Here is a 13,179-nt window from a genome sequence, read left to right on the forward strand (position 1 = left end):
ATTCCTTCCAAAGAAATCCCAGGGCTAATCTCCTTCAGAATGGACTGGTTGGATCTCCTTGCAGTCCAAGGGACTCTCAAGAGTCTTCTCCAACACCACAGTTCAAAAGCATCAATTCTTTGGCACTCAGCTTTCTTCACAGTCCAACTCTTACTGCCTACTATGTTTTATGCAAAGTACTTTGTGTATATTAAATAATTTAATCCTCACAAAACCCTGTTAGAGATTCTTTTTTCTTGTCTCCTGTCTTGAATCCTCTGCATCTTTCCTTACCATGTTTTACTCCCTCATTTTTGGCAAAATATATCTTCTATTACCTTAGAACACCAGTGTCTTTATTCTGCTTTCATTATTGGAAAAGATATTTTGGCTGGGTATAGAATTCTGTGCAGGATACTTTTTTTTTTTCCCTCTCAGAATTTTGAAAGCATTATTTCTTGTCTTTCAGTTTGGAGTATGATCTGTTTTGTATCTCTCAAAGCTCTTGGAATTTCTTTATCTCTGGTGCTTTGAAATGTCACAGTGATGTGCCTTGCTGTGGGTCTTTTCTTCAACCATTTTCCTTAATACTCAGTGAGGCCTTCCACTGTCAAAATTCATTTTCTTGAGTATAAGGAAAATTTCTTAAAATGCCTCTTTGATTATTCCTTCCCTGTATTTTTTTTTCTTTCTGGAATGCCTGCTACTTAGAAGTTGACGTTTAGAATTTATCCTGTAATTTCCTTACTTGGGGAATTCTGCAGTCTTTTTCTTTGATGTTTTAGTTCTGCTTTCTGAGAAATTTCTTTAACTCTAGCTTAAACATTTATTTTCAGATAGTGTTTAATTCCCAAGAGTTCTTTCTTGTTTTTTAATTGCTTCTTTTTATATATATATAACTTTTTATCCTATTTGCTAGATGTTTGTCTCTTATCTCCAAGAACATTAGTTTTTCTCAAGTATTTCTCCTGCAGTCTGACTTAATTCTTATTCATTTGACTCCCTTCTTGCTGCTTGTTTTTTGGATTAGGTCTCTTATTTTTTTTCTTGTAAAAAACTTTCCTCAAATAGTTAATCATCTTTAACTGTCCATAATGTGTAAGATTCAGGGTTTTTGCCTGCTGATATGATTCATTGAGAAGTGCACCAACAGCATTTTTATAGTATTCTTACCAAAAAATGCATAACCTAAATTCAGCCATGAAGAAACAATACACAAACCCAAAGTGAGGAATATCCTATAATTAGCCAGTACTCTTTTAAAATGTCAAGATTATGAAAAACAAAGAGACTGAGGTACTTTCCAGATTAAGAAACTAAGGAGACATGGCAATTAAATGTAATGTATGATCCTAGATTGAACCCTGGACCAAGATTAGTATGATAGTTTGTGAAATTTGAGTAAGATCTGTAGATTAGTTAATGTTATTCCTGGTTTTTTTATGCAACTCAATAGCAAAAAGCAAACAATCCAATTTAAAAATGGACAAAGGATATAAATAGATGTTTTTCCAAAGAAGACATACATATGGCCAACAGACACCTGAAAAGATGTTCATTATAACTGATAAGGAAAAGGCAAATCAAAAGTATAATGAGATATATAATCTCACACACGTCATAATGCCTATTTTCAAAAAGACAAGTGCTAGTAACAAGTGCCACCAACAATGCCGAGATAAGGAACCCTTATGCACTGTTGGTGGGAATGTAAACTGGTACAGCCACTATGAAAAACAGTATGGAGATTTCTAAAAAAAATTGAAACTAGAACTGCCATATGATCTAGCCATTCCATTTTGGGGTATTTATCCAAAGAAGAAAAAAATACTCACTTGAAAAGATATATGCACTCTCATATTCAAAAACACACACACACACACCCCATGGAATATTATTCAGCCATAAGAACAGAATTAAATCTTGCCATTTGCAACACCATGGATGGACCTTGATGGCATTATGCAAAGTGAAATAACTCAGAGAAAGACAAATAATGTATGCTCTCACCTATATGTGGAATCTAAAAACAAAACAAGCAAAAACCAAGCTTATGCAGAAAAGATTGATGGTTGTCAGAGGCAGGAGATGAGGAGTCGGGTAAATCGGTAAAGGGAGTCAAAAGATACACACTCACAGTTTTAAAATAAATAAGTCTTGAGGACTTACTGTACAGCATGGTAACTATAGCTAATAATACTGTATCACATATTTTAAAGTTGCTGAGAGTAAATCTTAAAAGTTCTCATCATAAGAAGAAAAAGTCTGTAACTATGCATGGTTACCAATGTTAACTAATTTTGTAATGGTGATTATTTTGCAGTGTATAAAAATATTGAATCATTATGTTGTACATCTGAAACTTAAAATGTTGCACGTCAGTTATTTCTCAATTTTTAAAAAATTAAGTATGTGGATGGATACATGCAAGAAAGTCTCAGAGAAGTTACTTAACGGTTAATCCTAGTTCCCCTGGGGAACTAAGATTGGAAGAGGAGGAACTAGGATCAGAGGGTCAAGGTTTTTGTAAGCCTGCGTGTGTGCTAAGTTGCTTCAGTTGTGTCTGACTCTTTGCAACCCTATGGACTGTAACCTGACCCATCTCTTCTGTCCAAGGGAATTCTCCAGGCAAGAGTACTGAGTGGGTTGCCATGCCCTCCTCCAAGAGATCTTCCCGGCCCAGGGATCGAATCTGCATTTCTTCTGTCTCCCGCATGGCCAGACTGGTTCTTTACCACCAGTGCCACTCATAAACTGATTATGGGTGACAGATATTTACAGTCTGTTATATATATAGGGTTTTTTTTTTTTTTTTTAACAATTAAACAAGCTTAAGAATAAAAGATTGAATAAACAGAACTGTTAATGAAGTGAAGTCACTCAGTCGTGTCCGACTCTTTGCGACCCCATGGATTGTGGCCTATCAGGCTCTTCTGTCCAAGGGATTTTCCAGGCAAGAGTGCCGGAGTGGACTGCCATTTCCTTCTCCAGGGGATCTTCCCAACCCAGGAATTGAACCCGGGTCTCCCGCATTGCTGGCAGACGCTTTACCATCTGAGCCACCAGGGGGTTTGCCTAGTTTTGATCATTGTGCTAGGGTTATGTGAGATGTTAATATTTGGAGAAGCTGGTGACTTTATTCTGAAAATATTTTTCTGCCTTATCTTCTTTCTCTGTCTCTCTCTTTTTCTCTTCTCTTTGCCTTCCCCCCTTCTCCTTTCTGGAACTTCACTGCCATATATATTACACTGCTTGGTATTTTACCACAAGTCCTCTTTTTTTATATTATGTAAATTCTATTGATGTATCTTTAGGTTCACAGAACTTTTCTCTAGTCATTTTCAATCATATGTTAAGCCGATCTACTGATCTTCAATTCCTATATTCTATTTATTAGTTATATATGTATTTCAAGCTATACATTTAACTCACTTTTATAATTCCTATTTCATTTTATATTTTTCATTTCTTTAATAGATTCCTCATATATTTGTTTATTTTGACCTTATTTTCCATTTTATGTCCTTGAACATCTCTGTAATAGTTACTTTTAATTTTCCTTTCTGCCAGTTCCAAGATCTGGATTATCTTGTTGTCTGTTTCTATTAATTACCTTTTGCTTCTGAGTCCTATTTTTCTATTTCTTAGTATGCTCAGTGACTTTTATTGTATATAAGACTGTGTAAGTGGCACATGATGAAGAAGACATTGAGTTTGATCATCTTTCCCTGAAAAGTGTTGATTTTTGTTGTAGCGGGTTGGTAACTGAATTCTAAATGCTAGCTTCCCTAGGAAAACATCAACTATGAAATCTATGCTGAGTTCTTTCAGCCTTTAGGAATTTGGGTGGAGTTTATACATAGATCTGGAGGGACTCTTATGGCTTCTTCCTTTTGGGAGTTGTCCCCCTCACTTTCCAGTTAGACTGTTGACTTTAAGTTTTCAGACTCCTCAATTGAGTAAGATTTCTGATTTCTCTGTGAGTTCCAGTCATTCAGATGAATTGTGGAGTACTGCCAGGTGAAAAGCCATATAAACAGGAATCCTACCTAGTACAGTTCATTCTTTCAAGGACTGACTGCTTTCTAGTTTCTGCTTGCTTTTGGTCATTCTGTGTTGCTTTCAAATAGTTGTTTAATATATTTTCAGAGTATATAGTTGTTATCTTCAGAAGGCTCAATGTAATTTAGTCTATTCTGCCATTACCAGAAGTTGTACCGTATCACCTTTTATTTTCCATTGATTTTTTCGTAAATATTTCATAGGGTTAAACAAAGAAACACAAAAAAACTTCTATATATTTTTATGAATGATGACAATAGCTATCAAAGTTTTCCAGAAAGATCAAGCATATTACTAATGTTATTTTTTTCTTTTTTCTTTGGTAGACAAGAGATGATTTCTTAGGTCAAGTGGATGTTCCTCTTTATCCATTACCGGTTGGTATAGATGTCCATGATTTTACTTTCTAATGTTTATTCTTTTTATTTTAATAAATCCTTAACAGATACACAATATAGTAAATGTAAGTATTTGATTTGTAAAGTGTATACTGCTGTTAATTCTTGAGCCTCTTATTTTCTGAAAACATCTCAATTTTCCGTTTTAATTTTAAGATTCCCTTATATGAAACCCACTAAGAAATAGAGTCGGGAAGGGAACTGGGGGGAGATTGGAAATACTATATGTACAGCTGGGTCACTTTGCTGTGCATCTGAAAGTATCACAACATTGTTAATTGGATATATTCCAATATAAAATACAAATTTTAATTTTTTAAAAAAAGGCCTAAGTGAACTTAGAAGGTATGACAAGGGCCTGAATTTTTTTTAAAAAAGAAAGAAATAGAGAGCCCCTGAAGTTGGTTGACATCCTGAAAGCGTTGTTTGAGGGAGATCATTTTGAAAATATTTTACTGAAAAACTAGACTGGGGAAAGCTTAGTTTCACAGAAAGAAGTTGATCAATTACAACAACGTGGGCATGAAACTGAATATGGACCAACCATACAGCAACAGAAGAAAACGGATTCAGGAGATATTTCATTACGTGATATTATTGGACCAGGAGCTCCAGTTGAAAAAAGCAAAAGAAGCAGAAAGTAAAGATAATACATGTTGAAATTGGGAGATAAGGGTGGTATCTCAAGCAAAAAGACTAGGAGGAAAGCCTTTTTTTTTTTTTTAAGATATGGTAAGTTTATTTTTGGCCGTATTGCATATCAGTTGAAAACAAGAAAAATGAAACTTAAAGCAGGCAACTGAAGAGGTATAAAAATAAATTGTGTAGGGAAAAGGGTCTGGAAGGATTGAGAGTTATCACTGCTGAGGTAACTGCAGAATCTCTGAGAAGGATGGGCTGTCCAAATGAGAGGGATGAAAGTGTTGAAGGCCAAACACTGAAAGTTCATCAGTGTGCTTCTGTCAGAGGAGAAAGAAGACAGACCAAGAGAATACAGAAAAGACCCAAGTGAAATGATGTCATGAGAATTTAAGAGTTTCTAGATGTAATGGGTAGTTTAACAATGTCAAATGCAGCAGAGAAGTAAAGAATAATAAAAACAAAGGGCTGCTGAACTTGGTAAGAAAGAGAAGTACTAATTCTTGATCAATCTTTTCAGATGTTTATTGTCTCTCTACAGTCTTTAGACATTGCAAACTTTTAATAATGAATTTAATCCAGTCTTATTTTCCAAGCTGCTTACTTTTTTTGTTCTAGAATTGCCTCTGTGGTCTAACCACGCCAACATTTTATTGAATACATACTCCATATTGTTTTGGGGCACAAATACACTAACCGTTCTCTAGTGTTTTTCTGCTTTTACCCTCCTTTTGGCCTCACAAACACCTGCTCAGATAGTTTTATACTGACTTGTGCTGCCAGGAGCAATTCCTACAGGGCAGGAAGGTGAAAGTATTGTCAAACCACCAATTGTAACCATTTAATAAGCTAAATCTACTTTTTTCTGACTTCTAACTTCAATTATGCCTTAAGTCATAGTTTATGAATATTCTTGAAAAGTATATATTTTTGTTGTTATAGATATATCTTGAAAACCCACTGTTTTATTCTAGACAGAAAATCCAAGAATGGAGAGACCATATACATTTAAGGATTTTGTTCTTCATCCAAGAAGGTCAGTAAATATAAAATAATAGCTTATGAAGGTTTTTTAAAAATATCATTATACTTTACAGTAGCCCCTTTGGAAAATCAGTTTAAATCTTTGTAAATAAGCTACTTTTAAATATTAGTTTTTTAAAGCTTTATTGCTGTTTCTGATTAAAAAGTAATTTCTGGTGATCTAGTGGTTAAGACTTTGCCTACCAATGCAGGGGGTGCAGGTTTGACCCCTGATCAGGGACCTAAGATCTCACATGCCTCACAGCCTAAAAACCATAACATAAAACAAAAGTAATATTATAAAAAATTCAATAAGGGCTTTAAAAATGGTCCACATCAAAAAATCAAAAACAGTTATATATGCATAGTACAAAAATTCTGAAAATGTAGAAAAGTGATCATACTCCTTTGGGAAAGACTTTTCTCTCTAATATTTATCAGACTAGAAGAATGAAATATGTCATTACTTTATATGTATTTTATATCTTATACTGTGTGTAATTTTGTCATACTGTGTTTTGAAAAATTGCAAACATCAGTTTATCTAAAAAAAAAATACCTAGGGAGTTCTCTGGTGGTCCAGCGGTTAGAACTCCATACTTTCACTGTCATAGCCCCGGTTCAGTCCCTGTAGGGGAACTAAGATCCCCTAAGCTGCATGGCACAGCCAAAAAAAAGAATCCAACTTGATACAAAAACATTTTCAAGGAAATGTAACTACATTTTGCATACTTTCATTTAAAAAAAATTTCAGAAAACTCAAATATTTAGAGAAAATACATGAGCAAAGACTGTAATTTAAAACCCAAATAGCATGTTCATAATTCCATTTTCCTAAACTGAATTACTTGATTTTTGTCAAAAACTTTTAAGTTTAAGCTTTAAATAAAACCCCTTTTGATCTTCTGTACCACATAATCTAGTAAAATCTAGTTAAGACATGTATGGGAATTTACTGACAAAAAGGTCAAAGTAAAGCCAAGGAACGACATCTGTGCAAAACTATTTGTTTTCTCTTTAAAACTAGAAAATGCAATTGAACTTAGTAAAATTTTTGATTAAAAAATTTAAATATTCATTGTAATATAAATTTAATATAAATGTAAATAAAGGGAACAGTGGTCTTTGTGTTCATATTTACTGTCTAAAGTCACATTTAATTTCTGTAGAAGTTGTGCAATGTGAGTCCCTTTTCTTGCTTTAATTTTGAATTGATTGTGACATCTGTATACCAAGAATAACTAACTAGTTCTTCTCTTATTTGGTTGCCCTAATAACCTGCTTTTCAATTTGTTGAATGCTTTCTGGTGTCTTTATCTTTAAAACACTGTAACAGTTTACATCTTCTGTCTGCACTGGTATTGCTGCAAGTGCAGAAAGAGTTTTATCCAACTACATTATTAGATTATTTTTGAACATCAATAAATTTAAACCCACAGGCTTATTATCTAGTTGGAAAAATGTAATAAAACCTATCATTGTAGAGAAACCCTCCTATAAAATATTACCTGAGTAAGTTTTCTGTATCTATCTTTTATAAGAAGTCATAGAGTGTTCATACCCCCTTAACTATGGAGACACGAGTCACATTAGTGATCTGGAAATAAGCACTGGGGGCTTACTGACCAGTCAGGGAAGGATACTTTCCAAATCCATGAGAACTGTGTAGAGAAGAACAACTAAAAAGATTAAGAGAGGCATAGGGGAGTACCTCTTGAAGACAGGAGGAAAAATTAGGACCCTTATGTCTTATTATATAACTGAAATCTATAAAAATTATCCAGAAAACCAATATAGAAAGCTATGACAAGCAAGGATTTCCTAAGTAAACAGGATGCTATTATAGAATTGGTGGGGGCAATAGACAGAGTTAGGTCTTAAGTTAGAAGCTTAAGAAAGACAGGTTTTAAAAAAAAAAAAAAAATGAATGAGGGGACTTCTCTGGTGGTCCATGGTTAAGACTCCATGCTCCCAATGCAGAGGGCATGGGTTTGATCCCTGGTCAGGGAACTAAGATCCCACATGCTGTGGGTGTGGCAAAAATAAATTAAAAAAATTTTTTAATTAAATATTACTACTCTGGGAAGCAACCCTTAACTTAGACAACTCATTTTTCTAAGAGGTGGTATGAGATACAGTATGAAAGTAGATTAGATAAATTAATATATGACAGATTCAAACAGCTGTCAAAGACATTAGGTTTCAGATAGTTACCTGACCTTGCTCTCTACTTTTCTATTATACAACATGGCTAGATTATTATCCCTAAAGCACATCTGTGAGGATGCCTTTCCCTATCCTCCAAATTCTATGCAAAATAAAATCTAAAAGTTCTACTTCACTTAGACCTCATCAGCTGGACCATTCCCACCTCCTTTAATTCAGCCAACCTCAGCTACTTCCATTTCCTTAACTGCACCCCTGGTTTCCCATCTATTTCCTTATTTTTGCCCTCTTCTCTACTCTTATGCCTTTCCCTGACTGCCATAGATCAAAATCCTCCCCAGTCTTCTAGCCCAACCTAGATGCCAGCTTCTCTTTCAAGATCTCTGTGATCTTTCACTTAAACTTCCATAGTTCCTTATTTATCTCATAACAATTATTTATTTATGGATGTTTCTTTTTCTCCACCATCTATTCCTTTTTCTTCTGCATTGAAACTTGTCTTGAATCTCTCCTAGTAAGCTAGTAGATGTTCAATGAACTCTTATTGAATGAATGGTTTTCTTCCTAGTGTTAAAGTTGTATGAATTATTATTTTCTTTCTACAGTCACAAATCAAGAGTTAAAGGTTATCTGAGATTAAAAATGACTTACTTACCTAAAACCAGTGGCTCAGAAGACGATAACACAGAACAGGCTGAGGAATTAGAGGTGAGATTTTATAAATATTTGGTTAAACTAAGAAGAAAAATATCCAATTTCTTATTTTACTATACTCTAAAGAAAAAATAACTGCTTAATAAAGTTAAATGTGTGCAATAAAAATTACTTCCCTAGACATTTGTTTATTTTACCCAAGAATTTGTTAAACATTTCTTTCCTCTAAGGATATTTCTGTGAAATGAATGGCCATTACTGATGGCATTCTTAAAGCTTAAGGAATAGAGATTACAATGTTTATAAATGAAAGCATTTGTTGTAATTAAGTCATTAACTGTTTCTAGTTTTTCAGAGTTTTCTAAAAACATGTCATGTGCCCCCTCTATTAAAGTAAGAACACAATTTATTGTTTGAAAGTTAAATATATGGAAAATTTGAAGATGCTACTTAGGAACTTCTTTATGAAATGTAATTCCTGTTACTTTTCCTATCATGGTTGGGGTGGGTGTGGGAGGGCTCATAGAAAAGGAGACTAAGAGAGAGAGAAAAAAAATATATAAGTGATCTAATAAAAAGCCACATTTATTGGAGGCCAAAAGAAGTTAACCATCTTCATGGGTGATAGGATAAAAGGAAGTCCAGTCAAGGATTTGGGCAGAGCCACCTACATTTGGGATAAGTGAAGAAGAGGCAGAGAACATGTATTTGGAATAGAATTGGACAGGGATTTGGAACCCTCCTAGTCGCAAGCTCTGCCACTTATGAGCTGAGTGACCATGTGGCCAACTCAACCATGAGTTGAGTGACCACTCAACCCTCTTTGCACTTCAGGTTCTTCCTTTGCAGAGTGACAGGATGTACTGCTACCCTTAGGGTTTCTTCCAGCACAAAAAATTTGTGATCTGAAAAGGGAACAAAAACATTTGCCTCTTGAGGTTCCCACTTAACAAACATTATCATCAGAAGGTAGCACCTTATTCTAACCACATTGACTGAAAGCACCCTTTGTTGTGGCATCAGTTTGCTTTGGAGGGGTTGTGTGTGTGCCTCTTCCTCAGTAGTCATGCTTTTTTGATTAAGGGTCTGCTAAAGTCTCCAGAAGGACTGTCAGGATGAGGGACCCTTCCCCAGGGCTGGGCTTTGCATCACACACCCAAACATCTTGAGAAAGTTTGATAACAAGCAGTGCTTTTGCGACAAAGATTCCTGGGAATTTTTTTTATATGCACTGATGAGATTTTACTTTGTGGGGGAATCTATAACAACAGAAAGAAAGAACTTTTTTCTTTAAATAGTTAGCCTTATTACTCTGGTGACCAAAGAAACTTAATATCCTCTCTCATGTCTAATGCCCTTATTTGATACCTTTTTTTTTTCTTTTTAGTTTTTCTTTGATGTGTCATATAATAATCTTTTTTTTTTTAATTTAGGAATTTATTGAGTAGAATTTTCTCTCTAACTGGCATTTTAGTGCACAGGGAAACCTGAATAATGGAATTCTGTTTGAAATGAAGGATGTCTGCTATAAAGAAAGAAAATTCTTTATTTAGTAACTTAAAAAATTTCTAACAGCATTTCATTATTTGGTAACCTGCTCCAAGTTTTGCCCACACGCATGTATCACAGGTACCTTATTCACAGTTCAGTTTCTGTGGGTAGAGCTGCTTCGCTTCATTTTGTGGTCTCATGTCTCAACTTTGAATTCCCTCAGAATCCACCTTATAATTTCAGTAGATGTAAGCATGTAGGAGTTTATTTATGAAAGGCCCTAGGAATTCAAACACATGAATCTGTGCTTATTTATCTTCTGTGTAGCTAATGACCAGAGAAGTCTTGTCTTTGACATCTGGTTTGTGACTGAATATATAAAATCCTACCATTTAAAGAAAACAGTTGTCATTTTCAAAAGAGGCTCACTCTTAGGCAGTGTATACCCTGGTAGGATAAAGTTTGGTAAAGTGTGACTGTAGTACATAATTATGTAGTATTTTTTTTGTACCCCTTGTAACTTTAGGTTTAGCTCTATATTTTATGTGGTTACTACTACTGTATTTGCTGTACCTCTGAATGCTTTCTTTTTGACCATCTTTGACTGTTAAATTGTGGGTGGTTGCATGTTAGCTTTGAGGTTAGTAAATAAATAACATACATTGATCCTTAGAAAATTATTTTGTGAAGAATATTAGCTGATACCTGTTTAATAGGGAGGCATTCTATACTGAAAATGAAAACCCATTCTTTCTAAACAATGTTTATATTTAGAAATGGGTAAACAAATGGATAACTATACTTCTTCTCAAACTGAAACAGGTTTTTAAAAAAATAGGCCCTTAATTAAATTAGTTTTTTTCCCCTCCAGAAGTTTACTTGAGTAACATAAATTCAATTAAAAAAAACCTTTAATAGAGAAATCTTTTAAGAAGATTCTAAAGAAATATTTTTGGTACCATTTTCCAAGCTCTGAATATTTTTATAATCTTCTACAGCAGTAGTGAGGACCTATTTATTAATAAATTTTATTAATCTGCAGAAAAATAATCAGTGACCATATTTTTAAAAATTGGTCCTTTTTTTCCAAGACAGTGAAATATAAAAATTCAACTCACATGCTTTTAAAATTGAGACCAGAGAAATAAAATGTGATTTGATATGTACAGACTGATTTTTAGATATATAGATCTTCTATCATAATCATTTAAGGGAAAGAAAGTGAGAGAGAGAAGGAAGGTAAACATCAATGGAGAGAAAAAGTAGAGGGAAGAGAGAAAGAATGGAGTTCCTGGCAATAAAAAGAAACAAAATTAGCAAGATGTCAGTTCCTATCGAAGAAATAAAAAGAAAATAAAGAAGGAGAAAGAGAAGGAATCTGTTTTACTTCCCATCCATATGTCTTTTCCTGGAATAATTTTGTCTGTCTTCCTCTCTCCTATGCCTCACCTTCCATTCCACCTCAGTCTATAACCCTCTCCTTGGCACTAGCCAAAGATCAACCCTGCTTCAGCCTTATCCTGTTCTGTCTGCTGCCAGAAAACAATTGTTTTCTTCCCAAGGTCTCCCTGACCCTTCCTGTTCAGACCCCACCTTCCAAGAGGGAAGAATTCTCTTCTGTCTTCTAAACCATCACCTGGCTGGCACAGCAGTCCTCCAGTACTAGATCCCCAATGTCTAGGCAGAAAAAAAAGACTCTATATATTAAGGAAATTATTTTTTACCTATTATTATGGTACCAAATATGTTCCCCAGTTTGTCTCTCTCTCTCTCTCTTTTTTTTTTTTTTTACTTTTATTTAGTAGTTTTTGCCATGTACAAATTTGGGGGATTATAATCAAATCACTCAGCCTCTTTCAGGCCATCTGGGTTTGATGTCATACTTAATGGTTTTTTACTCCTAGAATATACTTTTTTAATATCCCTAGATTTGTTCTAATACATTTTGGTTTTACTTTGTAACATTTTAAGTATTGCTCAATCTGTAACATTCTGGTTATAAGGTATGAGGTAGCAGTGCAAATAATTTTTCCCTTTTTTTCCTAAGTGATTTGCTTATCTTCCTACAGATTTGAAATGCCTGTATCATATACTGAATTCTATAAATTGGATTCTCTTTCTTAGCTTTCCAATTCTATTAATTAATTGTGGTTTATGTTATGTTTTATCTGATAAAGTTTATCTTCACTCATCTTTTTTGGAATTGTGCTGATTATTTTTGCTTGTTTTTGTTTCTATTTGAACTTGAAAATGGCTTTGTCATGTTATATTAAAAATCCATGATGTAGTCTTATTTAAATCTTGACAACTTTATAAATTAACTTGGGGAGAATTGATGTCTTTGTGAGATTAAATCTCCCTAGCCAAGATCACATTGTCTTTTCATTCACTCAGGTCTTCTCTCGTGTACCTTTTAGGAGAATTTTAAAGTTTTCATTGCTAGTTTATTTATGCTTCCTAACCATATCGGTGTTTAGCAGAACCTTTTACTGACTGCCTTCTCTGTTTTGAGGTTTCTTGTATAAAATCATGTCATTAACCCTTGCTACTTTTTTCAAATAATTCCTTACTCTAACTACTCTAGTTAAGGTTTTTTTGTATGTTTGCCGCTTGCTAGTCTCAGAGGAAATTTCCAGTGCCTTCCTAGCATATAAACAAAACAAAACTTTCTTTCTCTGGCTGTTTTATGACTTGACCAAAATGCCATTCCATGGTCCAGAGGAGAAAGAGAAAAGTCAGACCAGAGAATCATAATGTCTTTTCAATC

The 13,179-nt window shown here is 34.2% G+C and overlaps 1 protein-coding gene across 2 annotated transcripts in view; it reads left to right on the forward strand.

Annotated features, from left to right (window-relative positions):
* The window catches only part of NEDD4 (neural precursor cell expressed, developmentally down-regulated 4, E3 ubiquitin protein ligase), a 146,036-nt gene that overhangs the window by 89,523 nt on the left and 43,334 nt on the right, over nt 1–13,179 (forward strand). For both annotated transcript variants that reach the window (XM_027553934.1, XM_027553933.1), the window contains 3 exons: nt 4,368–4,418; nt 6,053–6,114; nt 8,873–8,975. In XM_027553934.1, coding sequence (XP_027409735.1) covers nt 4,368–4,418; nt 6,053–6,114; nt 8,873–8,975 — 216 coding nt within the window. The remainder of the gene's footprint in view (nt 1–4,367; nt 4,419–6,052; nt 6,115–8,872; nt 8,976–13,179) is intronic.

Source organism: Bos indicus x Bos taurus, chromosome 10 (assembly GCF_003369695.1).
Source record: "Bos indicus x Bos taurus breed Angus x Brahman F1 hybrid chromosome 10, Bos_hybrid_MaternalHap_v2.0, whole genome shotgun sequence".
Classification (NCBI taxonomy): domain Eukaryota; kingdom Metazoa; phylum Chordata; class Mammalia; order Artiodactyla; family Bovidae; genus Bos; species Bos indicus x Bos taurus.